Here is a 25309-nt window from a genome sequence, read left to right on the forward strand (position 1 = left end):
AGGGCTTCTATCAGTGAGGAACTCTGGAGTGTATTCATACTTCATGAGGTGATCTTAGCCCCACAAACACAGCATCAGTATCCCAGGCCCAAATACTTCTCAGCTTCAAATAGGATTTCATTGTTCCGAAAGCAGAACCTGGAATGTGTTCCATTGTTAAACTTACCAGGCTAATAGAAAAGATGTACATTCAAGTTAGAAAAAGGTTCATTGGGAATCACAAAATCACAAAGAAGAAACGGATAATGCCTCTGCTGCAGTTTTTCCTGATATTAAAATAGATCAAATATTTACTCTCTTTTAAAAAATCCTTTGAGAACCTATGCATAGAAAAAAGGATTAGTGTGCCTATTTTAATTTCTTTTGTAAGAAAAAAAACATACCTGGAAGGAAATATCTGCAGGCCAATAGTTACCACTTACACAGTACTATTCCCAGATCTACATATACAAATATGTGCACGAGCACACACAAAGCCTTTGACAACCTCCCCTCACACATTATTTCCCCCACCAGCCCAATGCAGACACACCAATCAAAAGAAATGGGAGCAGGAGAAGTGCAGACAAATATGTTTGGCTGCTGGAAAAATAGCTGGCTTTGAAGAGACTCTTAAGAGTGGAAAGAAGAGACCATATTAGAGCAAACAATAAACTGTTAATGAGCTATTTCTACTAAATGTTAATATTCCATAAATCTGCACTTAAAGCAAAGGTCTGGTTATATATATATTTTCTTTCTTCCTGCTCTAGCAACCACAATTGAATAAAAACCTTTTTCCAGAGGGAAAGACTATACACATAGCATTCTGATGATCAGCTTCCATTCGAAACAAACCAAAGCCAAATTATTCCTAGGGAGATAAGGCATAGATTGAAGAGAGCAGGCTTAGTCACAACAGGAAAATCAGCTCAGACCAGGAGCTTCCTACCTTATCTCAGGCAATTCTCCTTTCTGCCCAAATTTATCCTTACTGCAAAGGTTTTGTTAATTTTACACAAAGGCGATCACTGCTGTAATTCAGTGTTGTGAAAGAGGCTGTAAAAGCCTTACCAAGAGAATGCGTCCATGAACTTTTTTTGTGAAATAATCAACATATGTATTCGGTTACCAACCTCTAGATCTACATTAACAATAAATTTGAGTGGAGTACTTCGCCTTATGTATGTGCTTCAAAAGGGAGGTACCTGAGGTGCCTGGTAGAACTGGAGATAAAGGCAGAACAAATTCAGGTCCTCTACATGACCTTTAAATTAACGCCAAGATGCTCAAGGCTAGATCTTTTTAAAACCCTCCCAAGTCAACCGGCCACCCAAGCCCTGATTTCCAGGACTGCAAGTGAAATCTGTGGTACACACCGGTATGCAGGACTGAAAAGTGCCAGTATGCATCAGTCCTGTCAAGGAGTGTCTCTGGAGCCTGCTGTACCAAGAGGAGAGCTGCTAACCACCACATCTGTCAGAGAACAGCAACTCAAGCTTTTGTCTGCCTGAGACCTAAAACTCATAATTTCTCATACAGACCGAAACCTACAGTTGCTCTCCCAAAACGCTGCTGGACCTTAGTTTTCAATTGAAGCATGAGTTGCAAGAGAAATGGTGGAGCACAGACCTTCTCTTCACACTAACTTTTCCAGGACATGGCAATTCAAGTAGTGTATACCATCCAGATGCATGCAAAAAGAAGCTGCAGATGGAGCGGGTATTGTCTTGGTGCTTAAGATCACCATGAAACAACACTGATTTTCTACGCTAACTGTGTCACTTGTCCTACTTAAATCTCCAGCTACCAAAACTGAAGTCTCCAGCCCAGACACTAGGTTTGGAGTTGCTCGGATTCCCCAAGAGAATTCTAACATTAACATTTTCCTTCACTACCAATGTGTGTATATATTCATCTAATGCAAGAAAAATCATATATATGAAACACTGTATTTTTTTTAAATTTCAAGAGTATGAGAAGAACACCTTATTAGCCCTCTAATAAGGCATTATTCTTCTTATACTCTTGAAATTCCTTTCTTCAGAGGAACTCTACACTTGGGAAAGAAAGTAAAATCTGGGAAAAAGAGCTAGTGTGAACTTACTAAAAACAAACAAAACAAAACAAAACAAGACAAAAATATGAGTACTAGCATTTTACCCTTCTTCTGGTCTTGGTGACAGTAACAAAGGTTAATGCTTTTCCCATATGATCATCTTTTATTATCACCTGTCCTCAGTGGTTTCTGTTACAAACAGGAATTCCAGTGAACATCTGCTACCTTAACCACCAGGATTGTGTTGACATCTCTCTATCTAAAACTCATCCACAATACTGTCTTTCTACTTCCAACAGACATATTCACATTTAACAATGAGTAATGAATATATTTTTTTCAGTCAAAACAAGCTGTATATGTTTTTGACAGTTTCAGATAAATATTCTCCCAAAAGAGAGTACAACTTATTACCTACTAACTACCCAAAATGCTGCTCCTGCTGCTTTCTGTAAAATTCCCAATCATGTGAAAACTTCAAGTGTTGGACACAGTGGCTTTGGCGTCTCTGTCATGAGGAGGTACTTGAAAGTTATAGCCTGAAAAAATCTTTCATGTGCCTCAGCCTAAATACTTGTGTGAGGCACTCAAACAAGAAACTTCTTTATCTCTAACTGGTGTGCAGTAGTGGAAATCTGATAGCATATCTTTTAAATGTACCACATGGCCTCAGTCCTCTGAGTTCTAGTATCATGCCCTCTTCTGCGGCTATGGTCAGTGAGAAACATAAACAAAACACTATGAAAACACACCAAACTGACATTCTGTTGTTGAACAGTGCTGAAAGACCCAAAAGGGCACCTGACATCCCACAGAAATACTCAAGAAGAACATTCACTCTCTTTTAGTTATAATGTCTCTTGGTCAGTCAAAGCATACTCTTAATTAAACTGAATTCACTTAACAAACTGTAGTCTTAACTAATAAAATGCCAAAGGCTGAAATACCAGAAAATACTAACAAATGTTAAATTCAAAGCCTCCTCTCTCAGACAAAAACCTTTCTCTTGTCTGCCTATGGACAAACTGGACATATAACTGCAAGCACTTAAAAAAATCCAACACAGTACTTGCAGCCACAAAAACAGGTAAGTTGTTTTTGTGTGTGATTCAAACACTCCTTTGATGTAATAAAATAAGTTATGTATTTAAACTACCTATATGAAGATCAAAAACAATGGACTGACTACAAAGTAGTCTGAAGAGAAATAGTAAGTGAAAACCTGTTTACCTCACTTTCACAAACCAACCTGCTGCTGCAAATTATCAAAAAAAATCTCCAGTTGAAAATTAACAATTTAACTTGGAAAATTCTGTTATTTTCAGCTCAGATATATGCAGCTTTTAGAATTTGAAATAAGAGAACCAGCATCTACATTTTTTCTACCCATTTCAAACAAAAATTTTCCCTGGGAGTAGAAAGCTTAGGAAGATTTTATGACAGGAGAAGAAAAACATAGCAAAAAATCTACTTACTCAATCTACTTAGGCATAATTTTCCATTAGGTGTATTCTTCTCAAGTGCTTGAGTTGAATCTTCTCACCTATCATTGTTACCACTTCCATGAAAACAGATGGCAAAACTTCACAAGTTAATGCATTACCCTGCACTGGCTATGAACTAAAATACATTATATTAATGATCTACATGTCTGTTGAGGAACATGCATGACGACCAGTTAAAAAAGAAGAAAAATCCACACTATAGGTGTCAAATATGCTAAAGATAATACTGTTTACAGTTTTAATAACATTTGTAAAGAAAGTGAAAACTTTATGATTAGTAGCTTCAATTGGAGATTGAAACTGAAGTGGCCTCTACACAGGAATATTTTAAATGCTTCAAACTATTTGTTTTTAAAAAGCAAGAAAAAGTGTGTGCAGAAATCTAACAGATGTCCCTTTCCAATGTCACTCCCACTTTGAGGAAAGGCTTTGTTTGCAAAACACTATTAAAAGTAGTAAGTTCTTCCACATTACTTGCAAGTCTCTATCAGCAAAACAAAACATCTTCTTGACACTTACAACAAAGATAACACTTTTTTCTTCATCCAGGTCTATAGAATATACAGCTTTTTTTTTTTTTTTCTTAAAAAAAGAGACTGAATAGAGTGAAGGAAAAGGGATCAGCAACAGCTATTAAATTCCAACCCTTCTCCCAGCTGAGAATTAACAATACTACTGCTTCCATAAAGCCAACCCAGAAATAAAATCCAACAGAGGAACAAACAGAAAAGCATCCATGCCAACAATACCTGCTCACTGTCAAGAAATGAAATACGAGTATTCCTATGAATCAGCTGTCCTTTATCCAGACCCATGCTTTCAAGAAGTGACAGTCCATTTCATTAATACCACTCTAAAATTAAAGACCTTTACTTTAACACCACTCTGATTACCCTTCAGCAATGAATGAAGAATAGCAGAGAGTTAAGGCAAGTTAAAAGAATGGGCTGGATATCTGACCAGACAATGGGATGGAGCCTTTAAGATGCCAGACCCTTCCAAACCTGTAATACAGTCACATGGAAAAAATGTAACCAAAACCATAAAACTAGGTAGAACTGGGCCACAGTACCAAGCACCTTACAGGACTAACCCCTTTGACTGGAAAGTTGCGTTGAATACCAAATGATAACAAAACCCAAACATCCTAAACCTGCAAAGTTTATTACTACGTGGTCCAGTTCATGGCAAACACTAAGCAGTGGTCATGCAACAGTTTCCTGGCACGGGGCTTGGGGGAGAGCCTGTTCTCTGAGTCCCAAGCTCCATGGCTCACTATTTTCTCCCTCATGGCAAGTCCCATGTCTGAATGAATGCTTTTTTAACAATGATTAATGCTATCTGTTACAAAAAAAGCAAGACAGCTTCTTAGTTTCATGAATTCGCTAAGAGTTGACAAGTGAAGACAAAATCTTAAAAAAAAAAAAAAATCAATTTTTAGCAGATGCTTTAAGGTTCACATAAAGAGAATTGCCTTATTTAAACTATTAAATTGTTTTGAATTAATCTTTTGCAACAGAGTGAATAATGCAAGTGAGCTATTGTAAAGCAACCAGTAAAACACACAGAACTTTACTTCATCATGACAGTTTGGAATTTATTAATTTAAATCCTCCATTGTGACACAAGAGCAGTAACAAAATAGCTGTACACTACTTCTGTTACAAATATAGATACTATTTAAAGTGACTTTACATACTCTAATGTAGGCATTTCTCACTCTATGCAAGGAATAAGTATAAAAGCAATTCAATAACAGCAGCAACCAGTAACTGTAACATCTGGTTTCCTACCACAGTGTAACAGTTAAAAAGACAAAGGGAGTGGGGTTTTTTGTTAATTGACTAACACATAGCTATCAATTTGTTAATACTACTTGACATACACTCCTAATACTGTTTTTGTGACCCACTAAAATGAATGTTAATCTTTTGTATTATCCCCTAATAATGGCCTGACCATTGCCTGCATTTTCAGCTTATATTTCTCTTAAGTGATAATTGAGATGGTGGCCTTCTGGCTAAAACTCCATTTTTGCTAATTAACACAAAGCATCATGCTGCTAAATAGAATACTAGTTAGCTTGGTATCTTCCTCTCTCAAAAGACTCAGCTGAATTTTTCTGCAGGAAAAGAAATCATGGGAAAAACATGCTTTATGTGCCAGATTCCTAAGAGCACGGCAGGCAAAGGCAGGCAGGTTACAATCAGCTAAGTGTTTCATTGAGTGCAGTTTTTAGATAAAGTTTTAGTGATGAGAAAGTGATACATTTATTGACCACGCTGCTGATCAAAGAACAGCTCCATGGTTGCATTGTACTTACTAGACACTTTTATCTGTGCCTCTAAAATTAATATCCCCAAAATAATTGTTGTAGCTGTAAAATCTCCTCTTCTGCTCATTACTGATGCAAACCTCCACTGCTGTCTCACTACTCACCTCCACTGTGAGGAATTTTCAGGTCTTTACCCATCCTCAACCCATTACTCCGTTCAAGGAGGACTCTACCTCTGCAGCTACTGATAATGGCAGCAACACCGTAACGTCAGCTTCTTCCACGCTGGCAATAGCCAGACATCTGCTGGCAGCTAGGCAGACCTGCTCTGAGCAGTTTGTTCCCGGCTCTGAGTCAAGCAGCTTGCAGAAATGTCTGTGCTGAGCCCCTAGGGAGTCTTGTATGTTGGAAGAGGACAACCTTTGCTTACAGACACTTCTAGGAAGGTTGTTTTCACCCATATAGACTATAAAATATTACTATTAAATAGTCTAGTTCTTCTAATACTGCAGTTGCTGGGCATTCTTATTCATCAGGAATAGTTTCCACTAGCAATGGATTTTTCAGCCCTGAGCACAAGTCCCACAAAACCCACAAACAAAATGAACAAACAAAAACCAAAACCACCATCACCATCACCACCACCACCCCCCTCCCCGAAATCATCAAACTCTCAAACCTAAGCCAAAATGAAACAGTTTTCTTTTTTTTCAGATACACCATGACTTAGCAAATTTAAACACACAGACAAGCAAAATAACCCACCCAAGTCACCAAACTGCTGGAGCATTGAGAAATAATATGACTTGGGTTGAAAGGGACCTTAAAACTCATCTAATTAAAAAAAAAAATCTAGTCTATCAACCATCTGCCTCCAGATTACATAATTTTCTTTTTACCTCCCAAATCTCTGTTTTATTAATATTTTCTTTCTTCAATAACCTTATTCCTGTTTTCTGACTACTGCTACCCATGCAACCCCCTTGCTGACTTGGTGCCTTTATCATTTTTCCAACATACCCAAAGTAATTTCAGTTTTGTTCCTGTGGTTATCAATGAAAACTTTTTTTCCTGGTGACTTACTAATAGGAAAAATATCCATGTGTTTCCATAGTTAACATAACTTCATCCCAGTGCTTTGACAGGAAGAGAAGTAGTTCTAAAGTATACAAAAATATGGTTAAATGTTGCTTTTCTTCAGTGTTGTAACACAGTCCTGTGAAGCTGAAAGAGCAAGAAGACTACACAAAACATTGCCATTCTCTTACTATGTGGAAACTAAATAATATTGTCTTATTGACCCTAACTCGTCAGGCAGCCAGTTCATGACAATACAGTCAAAGTGACTGTTCCTTTTGTCCTTTTCAGAATAGCAACTGCTTCCTCATGGGTCACTCCTTCTAAACTCTGCCCATTCACAGCAATGATTTGATCCCCCCTCTTGAGGCGTCCATCTTCTGCTGCTGCACCCTAGAATAATAAAACAAGTAACTGCAGACTCATGCATTTCTTTTTCTTCCTGACACACAGTCCTTAGAAGAAAACCCCTTACAACACTTTCGATTTTCAGTAATACAAACAGAGCCAATTGTTGTAAAGACCACTAATGCTGCAGTATGCCCTGCCCTGTCTAATTTCCACATCTAGAAATTGGAACCATATGATTGCTTTGTTCCCTTAACCCCATTTTTCCAGCTAGTATAATGTTTAAAACCTAGTATCATAGAAGTAACATTTTCAAGACCCAGAGAACTTTCCAGTGAGTTTTGTAAAAGACAGCTTTATACTTGGATTTACCATAAAAATTTAGGATTTATGATTCCAGTCTTCTCAGACTCTCTTCTGTTTCCTAGAGCAGTGCAAATTATCCAACCCAAGTCAGCATCTGAACTTCTCTGAAGGTCCAGTCTGAGTTCAATAAAACAGTTCCCTCTACTACCTGAAGTAAACATAAGCCCCTGAAATAAAATATAAGCCAAGGGACCTGTTTTTCTAAGTATTTGCGCTAGTCCAGTGTTGAGAGCTGGACAAGACTCTGCTACAGGCTGAATCACCGGTATTTGGAAAGTCTTAATCTTTTGAATATTACAGCCTTCAAATGCTGCAAGCACATTTTGACCAGCCTTTGCACTAAAAAGGAAAAGCTGTGAGAAACTGTAACATTCTTTTAAATGCAAACCCAGGCCATGATTTAGAACAATAACTGCAGTAAACTAATAAATGGATTGGCTGAACAAATTTACACCTACCTTTGCAAACACTGTCTTCACATAAATGGGTAAGTCTCCATGGGGACTGCCATAGCCACCCACAATACTAAAGCCAAGGCCATCTGGTCCTCTGTCCAGAGTAATGGTCTTGTACTGAGGAGGTCTAAGGAAGGGGAAAAGAATATTTTTTCTGAACTTTGGATTTAACACATAGAACATTCAACAAAAAACTTTACTCCTTTTAAGCTAACCAATACATTTCCCTTTCCACTGTAACTACAAATACTTTTATTACAAAGAACAGGCTATTTCAGTTCATGTAAAACACTGTAAACTGTCTAATGCCTATGTTATTATATAAAAGTAACTATTTCAAATACACAGTTAAGGACATAGTTATGGCTGCTATGTGTCACCAACAGTGCTTACTAACGAAGTACAGAGGCAATGCCAGTACTTAAAGATTCTATAACATCTACTTTAAAAATCCTGTAATGTCTAAAATTAGCTCAAATAGTTCATGCTATTAAGGTTTAATTGCTTCTCTCCTAATAGATGACTGTGTATTTGTAGGTACATGTTTATTATACAGATCATTAATAGGTGTATTTCCCCACATATACTTTGATTGTCAGAAATACTGGAATTCTACTTTTCAAAGTAGGTATGTGTGGCCAAAGAACCCCTTTCCCTCTTTCCCCATTCCTAAAAGAAAAATGCCTCAGATTTATGACAGTTTTACGCAAAACTTGTTCACATAATGCACCTTGCAGAATACCAGAAGCAGTATACCTTGTACACCAGAAACATCTGATACTCCTGATTGCCCAGCACTAGAAAGCACGGTATGGAAACACAGATACCACAGTGGAAAGAGAATTTTTGGTTGTACCAATTAATCCCAGCTACCCAATCTCATTGAAACAATGGAGGCTGGAGAAGAAATCAAATCACATCATAACTCTACAGAGGGTAAAAAAATTTGCAGCACAGCAAATTGCATCATGAAAAATGTAGAAGAGGACCTATGGCCCATAGGTCCCATGCTTACCAAATATGCTAATCATGATAAAGCCAAAAATGTCATTTATTATTTGCTAGAATTTGTAAGGTTTATGGGCTGAATACCATCTAAAAGTTACAGGCTACAGAGGCTGTATATTCTGCAGTTACTGACCCTAAATCATCCTGAAAAATGCCAGTTGAAGTTAGTCCTGCAAACGAAAGACTGGACGTAGGTGGATCATGCTGCTGACCAGTTATGACACTCACTTCTCCTCCAGCTACAACCTAGGAACAGAGGTCGGAAAACACTGAAATAAAAAAGCTGACACTAAAATAATTCATTGTAGCAGCTGGCAAAACAGTATTCAGAAAAAATACAAAATGTCATTGAGGATTTTTTTACCTGCAACTCAATAGTGCCTGAAGCATTTTTTAAGATATTAACAGCTTGGGAATGAGTCATGCCCTCCGTAGATGTTCCACAGATGCTAACAATCCTGTCCCCAACCTACAGAAGAAAACGTAGAAAATCTAACTCAGTTACATAGATTTGTCACTTCCAACAATAGCAGATCTGTGCATTTGCATTTAGCTAGATTTTATCAGTGATATTAGGGTACGAAGAATGAGAGAAGCAACTGTAAATTCATAGTAAATTTCCTCTTGAAAACAAATAATCTTTGAACTACAAAATAACCCAGTACAAAGGTAGGCAATTCAACATCAGAATTAGCAAATTACACTGGTTTAGTGTATTCAGTGTAAAAAGTAATGATGCTTTACAGAATTGATCCTAAAACTCTAGAAACATACAACATGTTAAAAAACAGAGATGCGTTTTGCATGTCACCTGAAGACAGATAGACTGAAGTAGCAAATTATCATCAGAGATTCTCTTTGACTTCATCTTGAAAAACACTGACCATTTTCCAAGAAACCTAAGTCAAATTCAACCACCTCTGATGCAGATTGGATACAGTACCCATTTAAGTACAGTTTCAGATAAAATCTCCCACTCTAACTCAGAGCCTAAAAAGTGCTTTCTCTATCCTAAGCATAGGAAACATGAGAGAGAAAACAGACTGCACACCTACATTTGCAGGAATCACCACCACATTCAGCAGTGGCACTCGTTTACAGAATGCATCCTTCTGAACCACTTCCTATGCTTTTAATTTTCACAAGCTGACTAACTCTGCAGTCCAAGATTACTTTAGCACATGCCAGCAATTACACTTTCCTATGCTACCAATCTGAGTTACTGTTTCATCAATCCAAACGGCAAGAATTCTTCGCACAGTCTGAAGCACTTAAAACTGTATCACTGAACTGCTGATTTACTGCCTGTCTAGCGTAATTATGGCGCATTTGCCATGCAATCTTTACAGACTTCTTAATTATTAACTTACTCTTAATTTTTGAGTCTGAGCTGCAACTCCATTTGGGTGCATCATGGCAATAAATATAGGAACATCTCCAAGAGGACTTCCTACACCTCCAGCAATGCTCACTCCTAGTGAGTCTGCAGGGCTCTGTTACAGCAATTAAAAAAAAGGATTAGATTTTTCTGGAAAGAAAAGCACAGAGAATTGCAGGCTTACCTCAAAAGATCGCTAAACCCCTATTTTATGAAAATCAGAATTCCTGTGTCAAGCCAGTTTTTAAGCTTATACGCTTTGCATCACTTCAAGAAAGCAGAGAGACCAGAATGGATGTTTCTTCTTCTCAGTCGTAGGTGAAAATTTGCCGATTTAGTTGTGTGTTTTATCTTAACCAAACTAAATACTTACAGAATTCGGCACCCGACTCTTAGTGTCAGCACAGAGGTCTGAGCAAGGAAAACCAATGAGATGGGATTGCTGTCCTTAGTACAGTCTATATGAATATCCTATTATTGAATCTTCTGAAGACTAGAATTAATCTTTATGCTCCCCCTAGTGCCCAAATGTTGAAGAGCAAAACCAGCTGTTTACCACTGCACCACACCCAAATACCTCACTGTAAAAACTGCTATTGAAAACTAGTATTTGCAGATTCTACTGTAAAAAGAGAATGGATGAATACAATCCATATAATCAAGTGCACTAGATGCCAACCAAGGACAAATAAATATAAATATTTTGGAAAATAAGAAGCAGTCTGTGACTAAGCTCACATGCATAATGAAGGTGACTGAATTTCACACTTGAAAACCTGGCAGCTGTCATGGAAGAACCTACTCATTAAAAATATGTGTGAAGAAAAATATCAAATACCAAAAAACAGCCTTCCAACTTTAGTACAATTCCCCTGACTTTAGCAAAACAGAGTCTGCATTTAACTCAATCTGGTAATGATAAAATTACGTCACAATATCTCTACCTTCTTTTGCTTTCAACACAGCTCACAAAACATGATAGCATAAGTCCCACTATTTTACATAAAAGTATAGGCAGTGGAGATAGTGCAGTCCTGAACTGAAAAGACAGAGAAATTAATTTCCAAAAACAATGAGTAGGCCTAGACTTCTTCCATTCTGTAAAGACACCTATTGACAACATCTACAAAACCTATTCCTGATATATGCCACTGTATGCTACAACTTACCTTTTTTATTTCAACTGTTCTTAGTCTCTGTATTTCAGAAGCTGCTGTCAAAGGAATTAAAATAAATTAAAAAAAAAAGTTAAACTAGCATTCCTAAAAAACTTTTCCAATAAAGTTATTCAAATCACTATGATGATTCTAACTTTCTGCTTGTATGTTATACATATTTTAATCTGATTTTGATAGTGACTGTCATTACATTAATTGGATTGAAATACTTCTAGAATAGGTGAAAGAAGCAACAGTTCTTTCTATTTAAATAGCTTTTGGAATAAGACTCCTAAGCATGCTCAAATAGAATAGAAAAAAACTTATTATTTTCCAGAAATACTTTTATCAGAAGTAACTTTGTTCTAAATTTAAGCATGAGACAGCTATTCCACATGTATCTAGATTTCTGTGAATGAGACAGCGTGTCATACAATGTATTTAGATTAAATATAAAATTATGGCTCAACTTAAATTGTCAATATCTAAACTGCTGACATAAGAAGTTGCTAGCTTCTTTTATAAAGAGCTACTACAAGATATGTATGATGCACTGAGCAGTAACCACTTCTGCAGCGTTTTACTGACTAACAAATCACTTTGAGGCCTGCATCATGTGGTTATAACATTTTAACAGAAAGATTTCAGCTACCAGTTCACACGTATAAAACACTGAACACACTAAAAAACTCTCCGACTTACTGGTATTCTTCTTTAGGCCGCTTTCAAAGACCTCAGGTGCACTGGGCCCAGAAACTGGGAAACTGAACGATGAGAGACTGCCACTTCCTTCACTGACCTACACACAATGTTAAAGTGGGATTAGAGAGGAGCTTCACTGACCCAGCTACTAAAAGTAAAACTGCAACTTGTAAAATACACTTCAGTGTCTTTTCTGCAGTATTTTATTTTTTCTGTGCCCAGTTAAAACTGAGTCAGAGAACTCCACATGCTTTCTGGTCACACTAGACAGCTCCTTTTTGAAACATCATTAGACCAATGGAAATTGTATGTCTACAACCCCATGCAAAGCTTTGAAGTGCTTCTTCTGATGGCCCAACAAGACCCTGGTATTTGCACCTTCTATCACCTTACAGAGATCTTCTAATGCAAGTTAGCCACAAGTACCACAGTAAGGACAGAATACAAAAGACAGATCTCAGTACATCCTCATGTGGGCTCTCAAATGTTCACCTACTGCATCAGCTACAACTAAGATTAGGCTCTCCACTCAGCCTCACCCGCACAATTTCCAGAAAGACTTTCACTATATGTTCTGGGGTGATGTTATGAAGCCACTTTATTCCTTAACTGTCCACTCAATGCCCAAGGACGCTGTGCCTTTAAGAGGGACCCGGGGTCGGGGCTGGAGCCACGGACCCAAGGGGGCGGTTGAACGGTTCAGCCCAAGGGCTCGGCAGGGCTCGGGAGGGAGTGCGCCGGGAGTGCTGTGCTGCTTTTTGGTTTCATTTGTATTCCAGCTAGCTGGGAAAAGGTTCTGTTGGTTTTTTCTTGTTCTTTTTCCCTTTCCTTCCCCTTGCCTCACTGCTTCCCTTCCCTCCTTGCTGGTCTGGGGAGCCTGTGGGGGCAGCCCCGTAGGGTGGCCTCGGCTGGTCCGAGCCCAAGTGTCTGTGCCCTCTCCAGGAATTTGTTGTATTTTGAGGGTTTTTTTTATCCTGTTCTACCGTTTTGTTTGTGTGTTAATAAACAGTTTGGTTTCTTTTTCCCACTTTTACTCCTTGTGACCCACTTGTCTTATTGGTGGAGGAAAAGGGGAGGCTCTTTCCTCCTGAACCTTTGTCTCAAAAACCAAGACATAAATTTGGCGCCCAACTTAAGGGGCACGTGAAAGTGGAAAAAAAACAAACAAACAAACAACCCACCAACATCTTGCTTTGAATCACTTTGTATTGAACTATAGCAGTAAGACCATGCAGTTTGATTTAGTAATTTTTCTGTGGAACTTAACCATAAGTACGTGTCCACAGCTATGGCCAGTCGGGTCCCTGGCTTACGCCTTTTATAAGTCAGGAATAAGACGCAGGACTGTCATTTTAATATGCCTGGTGCTAGTGATTTCTTGAAGTTTGATGGAAGTAATGGAAACCATCGAGAATGTGTATGTCATGTTGTTTTTCCATTCTGGCCTTGGTAGTTTCCTTTTGGAATGTATTAGCAATTACACCCAGTTTGTTAGGGAAAAGCAGGGGACGGTAATTCCCAGCCCTTCATCTCCTTCTTCCCTTTCACATCTGACACGTCACCTTTTGAAAGTGTCCAGTTTCCCCTGGATGTTCAAGATACCATTTTCTTATGTTATCTAGCAGGGTTCCTCTATGTAGTCTCCAGCTTGTCTAAAATAAGGGCTGAGATTTCCAGAGGGGTTGCCCAGACACCTGCCCCAGTTGTAGAAAATCCTAAGTGGTGTGGGGTATGGGAGGACATAGGCCAGACCCTGAAGCAGTTTTCTGACCCAGTAGCCTGGAACTTCCCCCCTCAACGAATTCAGAATCCAGCTGAGGCGGGGAAGTATCTGAAGGAAAGCTGCAATATAAAAGCTGATGGAAAGGAAAAGCTCATGGCCACGTGCTGGGTCCTGGCTAACGCTTACTGCACGCTGTTAGATACTGTAGGGCAGACGATACAGCCAGAGGGGCAGAAGAATTAGCCAGCATACACCCCAATCACTCCAGCTGCAGCTAAAGCAGATGGGGAGCCTAAACCAGCCTATCCAGAGAAAGAAACACAAAACCAAATCTGTTTTCCCAGTGGATGATGATGGGCAGCCAGGACCTTCACAGCCAGCAGAGGAATTGGAACCTGAAATCATCACTGAGTCCCTGTCCATAGAGAGCCTTCGTACCCTGAGGAAGGATTATACCTGATGGCCTGATGAAACTGTATTAAGTTGGATGGTCTGAATCTGGGACGCTGCAGGCGATGGTACAGTTCTGGATGGCACTGAAGCGAGGCATTTGGGGTCCCTGTCATGTGATTTAAGTATTGACCAAGGGATGACAAGGGGCCCTGAAGCTCTCAGTCTCTGGACACAGCTCTTAAGAAGTGTGAAGGAAAGATACCTGTACCAAGTAGATCTCCAGCTGCAGCAAAACCCCTGGAAAACCATGGAACAAGGGATTCAATACCTGAGAGAACTGGCAGTGGTAGAGATCATATTCTCAGATGACCAAGCAATTAGGAGCCCTGACATGGTAAAATGCACACCAGTGATGTGGCTGAAACTTGCATGACATGCACCACCAGAATATGTCCCTGCATTAGCAATGATGACATGGAATGACGGGGATGAGACAGTGAGTCCTATGGTGAGGAGGCTCCAGGCGTATGCAGACACTGTGCACAGCCCAACACAAGCAAGAATTGCAGCTGGGGAAAAGAGTCTGTCAGAGACCATAGAGAAGATGGAAGATAGGATGGACAAGACTCATCAGAAACTCAGGAAGGAGCTGAAAGAGGACCTTCTCCAAATTGCATCAGTGCAGACCAGAGGCCCTGTTACCAGAAGCAGATGTCCCACAGCTAGGGAGAGAGGGTGCACCTCAAGAGTTGAACTGTGGTTCTTCCTGTTTGACAGTGGGGAAGACATGAGGAGGAGGGATGGAAAACCAACTTCTGTCCTGGCAGCGCAGGTGATGAATTGAAGGATGGTAATGCTAAGAGAGGGAGTTCCACCAGAAGGGAAGTAGCTCAAGTTTTGAATGATAACCAGGACTAGAGGGGCCCTGCCTCTAACCAGGGAGAGGCCAGGGAAAATCACGTCTTTTGGACAGTGTGGGTCCAATGGCCTGGCACATCAGAACCACAGAGATATGAAGCCTTGGTTGACACGGGTGCACAGTGCACCTTGATTCCATCAAGACACATGAGGGCAGAACTGGTTTCTATTTCTGGAGTGACAGGGGGATTGCAGCAGTTTACACTGCTTGGAGCCGACGTGAGCCTAATTGGAAAGCAGTGGAAGAAACATCCTATTGTGACTGGCCCAGGGGCCCCGTGTATTCTGGGCATAGACTTCCCCCAGAATGGGTATTTCAAAGACCCGAAGGGACTCAGGCGGGCCTTTGGAATAGCTGCTGTCCTGGGTTGCAGTGTATTCTATTACCATCCTCAAGAGCCGTTGAAATCAGGTGGGGCAGTGTTTCCTTGCCTCCTTCCCCCAGACTATCTTGCTGTTAATGGCCCATCATTGTCCTGCCGCATGACTCAGAGATAACTCCCTCCGGACCATCTTCTGTTAATGAGCCTAATCAACACTTGGCCTCATGACTCATTACCCCATTGTGAGATGCTCCACCCAGAGGGAGGAACCAAGCATTCCATCCTGGATAGAATCTGAGATTCTGAACACCAGAGACAACCTTTCCACTGGATTTCCAGAGGACAGGAGCTACACAGCCACCACTGGACCTTCTGAGGAAGAGCAGACCCTTTTCTACAGGATCACTGCTTCAGAGGACTGCAGCCACCATTCTACCAGACTGCTACCACCACCCTGACTAACAGGGTGTCAGGTTGTATCTTGACTCTGTCAGTTTGAACCAGTGTTTTCTTTTAGTTTTTTTTCCTTTTCTTTAATTTCCCCATTAAATTGTTATTCTGACTTGGTGTCTCCCACTGGTTTGTTTTCAAACTAGCACACTGCTGTGGAGGCAGAGGGCATTAGGCAATTGGACACCTTGCCTGGGCTGACCGAGAATCCTTCTGCAGTTGGGGCTTCTGAAGGGAGAAGAGCAGCGAGTGCCAACTGCCGCCTCGACAGTGCACCACCGGCAGTATCAGACAAATGGAGATGCTGTGATCCCCATCCACAAGCTGATCCGTGAGCTGGAGAGCCAAGGGGTGGTCAGCAAGACCCACTCAACCTTCAACAGCCCCATCTGGCCTGTGCACAAGTCTGACGGGGAATGGAGATTGACTGTGGATTATCATGACTTGAATGAAGTGACTCCACCGCTGAGCGCTGCTGTGCTGGAAATGCTGGAGCTCCAGTATGAGCTGGAGTCCAAAGCAGCAAAGTGGTACGCCACTATTGACATTGCTAATGCATTTTTCTCCATCCCTCTGGCAGCAGAATGTAGGCCTCAGTTTACCTTCACCTGGAGTGAATCGATTGCCCCAGGGGTGGAAGCACAGTCCCACCATCTGCCATGGACTGACCCAGATTGCACTGGAAAAGGGTGAGGCTCCAGAACATCTGTAGTACATTGATGACATCACTGTGTGGGGGAACACCACAGCAGAAGTGTTTGAGAAAGGCGAGAAAATCATCCAGATTCTCCTGGAAGCCAGTTTTGCCATCAAGAAGAGCAAAGTCAAGGGACCTCCCTGGGAGATCCAGTTCCTGGGAGTGAAATGATAAGATGGACAGCATCAGATTCCCACTGAGGTCGTCGATAAGATCACAGCAATGTCTTCACCAACAAGCTTTCCTAGGTGCCATAGGCTTTTGGAGGATTCATATTCCTGAGTACAGCCACACTGTGAGCCCTCCCTGCCTGGTTACCCGCAAGAAGAACAATTTCCATGGGGCCCCTGAACAGCAACAAGCCTTTGCCCACATCAAGCAGGAGATCGCTCGTGCAGTAGCCCTTGGCCCAGTCAGGACAGGACCAGAAGTGAAGAATGTGCTCTACTCTGCAGCCAGGAGCCATGGCCTGTCCTGGAGCCTTTGGCAGAAGGTGTCTGGTGAGGCCTACCACTGGGATTCTGGAGCCGAAGCTACAGAGGGTCTGAAGCCAACTACACTCCAACAGAGAAGGAAATCTTGGCAGCCTATGAAGGAATCCAAGCCGCCTCAGAGGTAATCGGCACTGAAGCACAACTCCTCCTGACACCCCGACTACTGGTGCTGGGGGGGATGTCTAAAGGAAAGGTTCCCTCTACCCACCATGCCACCGATGCCACATGGAGCAAATGGATTGCCCTCATAACACAACGTCCCCGTATTGGAAACCCAAATCACCCTGGGATCTTAGAAATAATCACAAATTGGCCTGAAGGTGAAAGCTTTGATCTCACTGATGAAGAGGAACAAGAACAAGTGACACGTGCTGAAGAAGCTCCACCATACAACCAACTGCCATCAGAAGACACACGCTATGCTCTTTTCACTGATAGTTCTTGTTGCATCATAGGGATGAAACAGAAGTGGAAAGCTGCTCTATGGAGTCCCACATGACAGGTTGCAGAAGCCACTGAAGGAGAAGGTGGATTGAGCCAACTTGCTGAACTCAAAGCTATCCAGTTGGCTCTAGACATTGCCGAGGAGAAATGTGGCCAAAGCTCTACCTTTACACTGATTTGTGGATGGTAGCCATGCTCTGTGGGTGTGGCTGGAAATGTGGAAAAAGGTCAACTGGCAGCATAGAGGAAAACAAATCTGGGCTGCTGAGGAGTGGAAAGATATTGCCACTCGGGTAGAGAAGCTACCCATGAGAGTCCATCATGTAGATGCTCATGTCCCCAAGAGTCAGGCTGATGAGGAACACCGAAACAACAAACAGGTAGATCAGGCTGTGAAGACGAAAGTGTCAAAAATACATTTGGGTTGGCAGCACAAGTTATTCCTAGCTCGATGGGCCCCTGATGCCTCAGGCCATCAAGGCAGAGATGCCACCTATAGGTGGGCACGAGATCAAGGGGTGGATCTAACCATGGACAGTATTTCCCAGGTGATCTATGATTGTGAGACATGTGCTGCGATCAAGCAGGCCAAGCAGGTGAAGCCCCTGTGGTATGGTGGGCGGTGGTCCAAATACAAGTATGGGGAGGCCTGGCAGATTGATTACATCACACTGCCTCAAACCCGCCAAGGCAAGCGCTATGTGCTCACAATGGTAGAAGCCACCACAGGATGGCTGCAGACCTACCCTGTGCCTCACGCTACTGCCCGGAACACCATCCTGGGCCTCGAAAAGCAAGTCCTTTGGAGGCATGGTACCCCTGAGAGAACTGAATCTGACAATGGGACTCATTTCAAGAACAGCCTTATAAACACCTGGGCCAGAGAACATGGCATTGAGTGGGTGTACCACATCCCTTACCATGCACCAGCTGCAGGCAAAGTGGAACAGCGCAATGGCCTGCTCAAAACCACCTTGAAGGCACTGGGTGGGGGAACTTTTAAAAACTGGGAGATGCATTTAGCTAAGGCCACATGGTAGGTGAACACCCAAGGCTCCATCAACTGAGCAGGGCCTGTCCAATCTGAACCCCTGCATACAGTAGATGGTGACAAAGTCCCAGCAGTGCATGTCAGGGGACTCCTGGGAAAATTTGTTTGGATTACTCTGTAAAGACAAACCCATCCATGGGGTTGTCTTTGCTCAGGGGCCAGGTTGCACATGGTGGATAATGCAGAAGGATGGAGAAACATGTTGTGTACCACAGGGAGATCTGATGTTGGATGAGAACTGCTTGTAATGTTTGAATGTCTATGTATGTTTGTTGAAGGTTGCTGCTATTGTTTGTATATAGTTATGTATATATGTATAAACATGTGTGTTTAAAGTTGAAATGTATTAATTTGGGCATTGAGCAGACGGTATGGAATAAGGGGTGGAATGTCCTGGGGTGACATTATAAAGCCTCTTTATTCCTTAACCGCCCGCTCAATGCCCAAGGACGCTGTGCCTTTAAGATGGACCCGGGGGGTGGGGCTGGAGCCATGGGGCCGAGGGGACAGTGGAACAGTTCAGCCCAAGGGCTCGGGGGGCTCGGCGGGGCTTGGGAGGGAGTGCGTCGGGAGCGCTGTGCTGCTTTTTGGTTTCCTTTGTGTTCCAGCTAGCTGGGAAAGGGTTCTGTTGGTTTATTCTTGTTCTTTTTCCCTTTCCTTCCCCTTGTCGCACTGCCTCCCTTCCCTCCTCACCAGTCTGGGGAGCCTGTGGGGGCGACCCTGGCTGGTCCAAGCCCGCGTGTCTGTTCCCTCTGCGGGAATTTGTTGTATTTTGAGGTTTTTTTAAATCCTGTTCTACCCTGTTTTGTTTGTGTGTTAATAAACAGTTTGGGTTTTTTTTCCCCACTTCCACTTCTTGTGAACCACTTGTCTTATTGGTGGAGGAAAAGGAGAGGCCCTTTCCTCCTGAAGTTCCCAGTGAGACTCCATGGTTCCCAGTGAGACTAGTTCACTGACTGTGACGCTCTTCAAAACATTCAACATTGTGAGCATCATCTTAGAATAAGACCAACCAGAGTCTGCATGTTTCCATGCTGTTTAGCAATACTAATTTTGAAGAAAGCCTAACATTTTAGTCTTATCTAGTCTTAACCTGCTCACTGGAAACTGTTTAATTGTGTCTAAAACTATTTATATTTAATACTTGATAATTTTCATCCCCAGTTCACAACCAGAGAAAGTTCTTAACGGTAATTTGTGAGTTCTAAAAACTGCAGCTCCTACTGGAAACAATCACAGTGTGAGCTGCTATGCCATGGAAGGTGCTTTCAAATGCAGAAACTGATGCGAGGTTGTAACAATCCACCGTTAAAACAACAATAAAATAAATAAGAGAAGTGTGATGGAAAGGGCACAGTTTTCCTGCTTCTGGAGGCCAAGATTACAGTAAGAACATGCAAGGAATGGAGAAATTCCCTAAGCTTACTGAAGCAGTACTCCACTGTATGCCAACTACTCTGAAAGTAACTAAGAGGTTTAAAGTTGACTCTAACTTCTTCTGGTATTGGTGAGATTTGGAGTTCTCTGTGCTTCCGGGCTGGAGCCTGCAGCAAAGTCATTTCTGGATTACAGTTTTGGCTGGATCCTGTCTATAACAGATACAATATACTAAGCTGAACATATAAACTGGCTACTGAAAAGCTGCAAAATTGCTCAATCTTGGATCAGGTATGTGAAAAATAATTGTAATCATAAAACCGATCTTTCTATTTGCTTTCATTATTTAACATTATTTCTCCTAAACTAACCAGTTTTATAGTTACATACCTGGCTGCCCTGGGATGTTCTCCTCTCAGAGTGAAATGGCCCAGCTTTTATTCTTCCAACCTCCAGTCTTACTGTACCTAAGGAACACTAAACAAACAGTCACTTATAACACTTCTCTTCTGTCTACAAGACTAAAACCTACAACATTTAAGTGACTTTCTAGAAAGTGGAAGAAGAAAAAAAAAATGGACAGAGATAAGAATTATGGACTAGCAACCCTGAAATGCGCACTTTGCTGACAGAGCCCATGGCAGGATCAGAGATACACAAAGTACACCATGATACTGAATACTGAGCAGGATACATTTTTTATACTGTATTAATTAGTATTATAATGCAGATGTGAAAATCACACAAGAATACTAATTCTATTACACTGCACTTAATAAGGAGTAGCTTCTGAATTACAATGTCAACATACAATTTTCACAGTAAAAACTACAAACAGCGTAACACCTCGAAGTCTTAATCATTATTTCTCTTGATATGACTGAGAACATGGTAATTGAACTGGAAGTTACTCATCTCTCTCAAACTTTTGAAATTATCTGTTACTCTGCATAGACACCAACATAACTAAAGAAATTTTGGGCAGAAAATTTCCTAAACATCTATAGTTTAAGTGAAGTTTCTGCATTTGACTCCCAGCAATAAGCTGGGTGATATGGACTGATTACACATTGGAAAGTTCTTTCACTACCCTTTAAGATTTTAAGTATGCTATTGAGTCTACATAAAATGCATGTCTCAGGAGAACATTCACCCTGCAATTAAATATTTAAAAATCAAGACATTATTTTGAAAAAACAGAGAAGTTATTATCACAAAAAAGACTAAGAAAATTCAACTTTCAGCATAATACAAGTAGTGTCAAAAGAAAACATCAATCTGCAATGTATTAATACAGAAATATCAGTTTTGTTGCTATTTTGGTTTTTTTTCCTTTTACTGGGAATTTGTCAGTGTAAACTTGTGCATTCAAAGAACTTAATAATACATGAGGTTGCCTTTATTTATCATGTTTTAACTTTATTATCTTAAGAGAGATTCATGCATTTGTCAGAAAAATTCACAGTAACAGGCGAATATATCAAAACCAACCCAACATATCCATTCAAACAAGGTTTCAATGCCTCATATTCTGTTGCTATTCCTGAGGAGTGACACTAAAAAAGATTTATTGCTTCATCGCTTTTTATTTCATAAGTAATGTTGACTTCTCTAAGTCCTGGAAAAGACTTGATCAAAGCTCAGGCAAAATCATTCTTTGCTTGTATGAATTTAGTTGTATTAAACCATATGGACAACTCTTATTCCAAGTGGAATATTGAGGAAATATGTATCTAAAATTACCACATCCTCACAAATAAGATTTTAAAACTATAATGTGTGAAAGTAGGAGGTAATACTTTCCAACAGAACTTGTGAATAAATCAATTCCCATTTAGTTTTATTACACCTTTCTCTCTCCCTAAATGCTTCTATTTAAAAGGTCCATTAAGTCTAGTGAGGGGAAAAGCTAATAATCTTTTCACATACTTTAAGGTATACTTCAAAAGAAACCCTGCAAGAACAGGCAAAATGCTCAGACCGATGACACATTCTATTTGTCTCATTTTACTTAAAATACACTGGAATTTTCCAAAGATTATAGAATTATTTTCTAGCAAATTACATTTTAGGCGGTCCAAGACAATTTACTCCTAGATCCTACTCTCATGAATGAGAACTGAATGGATACCTGAACGGGAAGTGGTGACTGCCTACATGTGAGTGACCATGCTTTATTCCACTTATACTATGTAAACAAAATAATTATTAACAATAATCTGTCTAAGGTATTTTAAAAGCCCAGTTCTCAAGGCTATGAAAATTAATTACAAGTACTACTGAGCAATGATTAAGTACTTAAAACTTTAATACAAGAATGGTAAATGGGAACTAAGCATCTTCAGTAAGATACTCCAAAATGCTTCTCAAAATGAAAGGAACTTCCCACATGAAATGGCATTTTTATTCAGAGGAGACATAAAGGTAGAGCATATGAAGAAGAAATGCTGTGTTCTTAAATAAAACTAAAAAACTGTCACATAAGAATGGAAAAGTACTATAACCAAAGAAGAGTATACTAACAAGTTCATTGTCACAACACAGATCTTGTTCTGGCATTCTCATTAATGGGCACATGCTGAATACAGAAGTCCTCCTATCTCCAGCTTTCTGACCACTGCTCTCCCCCAGGACTCCTCCTACCCAATAAATCCAAAAGATCTGGAAAAATATACCTTTGAATGTGAGTGTTAAGGAGCATAACCATGTGCCGATGTATCCAAGAGACAGCTATAATTAGCATCTGATAAATTTTTTTCCAGTGAAACAGTTCTCCATTTAACATGCTGACTCAGTGGAATCCTTATCATGCAGCATGTCTCAAAACTCTGGACCGAAAAACAGACAAGCTGGCTGACCAGCTGAACTTCCTGCCAGACTACAGGAAATATTGTATATCTGACTTCATTCTGATTTGGAAATAAGGGAAAGACATCAGAAACAAAAAATTTATCAAGAATAGATTGGCTCCAAGAGCTGCAGGTAGTTACTTCAGTAAACTCTGAGAAAGCAGTTTCTTATACCAAATGCTTGGTCCCTGAAAAATGCATTGTAATATTTAATGGATGTAAGATGGCACACAACATATACAATAAAAAAAAGATTAACCTCTCCTAGTAGACCAGGTTACTCAGAGCCCCATCCAACCTGGCCTTGAACAGTTCCAGGGATGGGGCATCCACACCTTTTCTGGGCAACATATTCCAGTGCCTCACCATTCTCACACTAAAGAATTTGTGCCTAACAACTGATCTAAACTTACTCTTTTAGTTTAAATCCTTCCCTCTTGTCTTATCACTACAGGCCCTTGTAAACAAACTATGAAAGTAGTCACTTTTGGCACAACTACTCTGCTGAATTTTCCACCATTTAAAGTCAATTCTGCATATCTTTCTGAAAATGTGACACAGTTAACCAGTTATCAGTTTGTTCGACAAAATAGAGTTAAGTTTTTGGTTGTTTTAGGTAATGGTACTCTGTAAAGGTCTTCTATAAACCCTGTAAATGTATGACTTTCCGCACCATCATTACTCCTAGTTTTATCAGGTAAAGTATCAAAATATGAATGCTCTAGATTTCAGGAAGCTTAGATTTGGATCCACAACTCATCTCACTGACATCCCATTAACAGTCTGATCTCAGTCTGAATAAAGTTAAAAACTTGCAAAAAATCTGCATCTCAATCTTTCCCTCTTACCCATCTTCTCTTTTCCCAATACCTTTAGCAAAGCTGCAACTGCCTCCTGGTTAGCATTTCGGACATCTTCTCCATTCACTGTCAATATCTGGTCTCCTTGCATCAATCTCCCATCTGTATCTGCTATTCCTCCTTTGACGATGTCTGACACAAACACACCTGTGTCATTTCTGCAAATACACACATGAATTTTACATTACAGTATTGTTTGACAGCTGTATTATTGGCTTTCTATTGGGAACACAAAAAACATAGTCTCATTTTTCTGTTAAGTAACACTGACTTAGTTCCTCTAGGAAAGGCTGGTTAGCTTAGGCACAAAAATAAGATGTATGGCCTTCAAGTCCACAGGATCTGAGCACCAGACCACAAAAGAAACATGATAAGGAAGTTCCAGACACTGAATCTCCAGGTACATTACATACCTTTTCCCAACAATACTCAGCCCAAGGCCTTTACCAGGCTTCTTCTGGAGCTCTATATTCAGCACATCATACATGTCTTCCTCCTTGTACTGAGCTTCATCCCTGTACACAGTCAGACGAACTTTTTGGGGAGTCTGTCGGAGGACATTAATGGCTTCATCATGTGTGGCATTCCTGAGGTCAATTCCATTCACCTGCAATGAAAGCGTACAATGGTAAATTCTGCAGCACCTTACAGCAGACAAATATAACAGGCCTAACCAGCAATGAAAACAAAAGCAACCAAAGAAATCACCATACCTCTAGAATCTGATCTCCAGCCCACAGTCTTCCATCTTTAGATGCTGCTCCTTCTTCATATACTTCATGGATAATGATTGCTCCCTGTCAACAACAAAAACAACAAAATTGCACGTTGAAAGAACAAGTGCCATTTTGAACCAAAAGTAACTGAAAATTGCTACTATAATTCATAAATGACAAGTCAGGTGGCAAGAAAGTCAGATGCATGCAGAACAAAATAACAAAATATTTAAGAAGCTCATTTTTACTTTTAATTTTAGAAAGGGCTTTTTTCTTGTTTTTGTTTCTTTTGCATCTTTCAATAAATGCTGTAGAAACAAATGACAAAAAATCTCTTCTATCAGACTAATTTCATTACTGTTATTTCACTTGAGTGACACACATATTTTTCCAACCAACCAGCAAAGTGTCTGCTCCTCCAACAATGCTCAGGCCAAGACCAGTCCGCCCCTTGGAGATATCAATGGTTGTTTCACATCCAGGAATGATGGGACAAGTAGCTGGGTCGGAGGTTAACATGGCTGGAGTTGAAGACCTGCTTGTGTCTAAAAGAACCATGAAACATCCTGGTTACAGTAACAGGGTTTGGTATTAGAAAAATAACTTTAAAACAACATTTTTCAGAGTTCATTGACAGCTGTACAGCAATAGCTGAACAGCTGATCCACAGAGAATGATGCTGCCAATTCTCCCTTCTCCTCAGAC

General features: G+C 40.5%; 1 protein-coding gene across 12 annotated transcripts in view; it reads right to left on the bottom strand.

The window, feature by feature from the left end:
- Window positions 1-5114: 5114 nt before the first annotated feature.
- The window catches only part of MPDZ (multiple PDZ domain crumbs cell polarity complex component), a 100280-nt gene continuing 80085 nt past the window's right edge, over window positions 5115-25309 (bottom strand). For 11 of the 12 annotated variants that reach the window (XM_069000801.1, XM_069000800.1, XM_069000807.1 and 8 more), the window contains 12 exons: window positions 25004-25149; window positions 24602-24685; window positions 24302-24495; window positions 23899-24046; window positions 20570-20656; window positions 12310-12406; window positions 11620-11663; window positions 10443-10565; window positions 9437-9541; window positions 9206-9318; window positions 8068-8191; window positions 5115-7288 (listed from right to left, as the gene is read on the bottom strand). In XM_069000801.1, the coding sequence (XP_068856902.1) occupies window positions 7142-7288; window positions 8068-8191; window positions 9206-9318; window positions 9437-9541; window positions 10443-10565; window positions 11620-11663; window positions 12310-12406; window positions 20570-20656; window positions 23899-24046; window positions 24302-24495; window positions 24602-24685; window positions 25004-25149 (1412 nt within the window). In that variant the 3' untranslated portion in view covers window positions 5115-7141. The remainder of the gene's footprint in view (window positions 7289-8067; window positions 8192-9205; window positions 9319-9436; window positions 9542-10442; window positions 10566-11619; window positions 11664-12309; window positions 12407-20569; window positions 20657-23898; window positions 24047-24301; window positions 24496-24601; window positions 24686-25003; window positions 25150-25309) is intronic. The other variant, XM_069000802.1, reaches the window with a different exon arrangement.

Source organism: Aphelocoma coerulescens (assembly GCF_041296385.1).
Source record: "Aphelocoma coerulescens isolate FSJ_1873_10779 chromosome Z unlocalized genomic scaffold, UR_Acoe_1.0 ChrZ, whole genome shotgun sequence".
NCBI classification, from domain to species: Eukaryota; Metazoa; Chordata; class Aves; order Passeriformes; family Corvidae; genus Aphelocoma; species Aphelocoma coerulescens.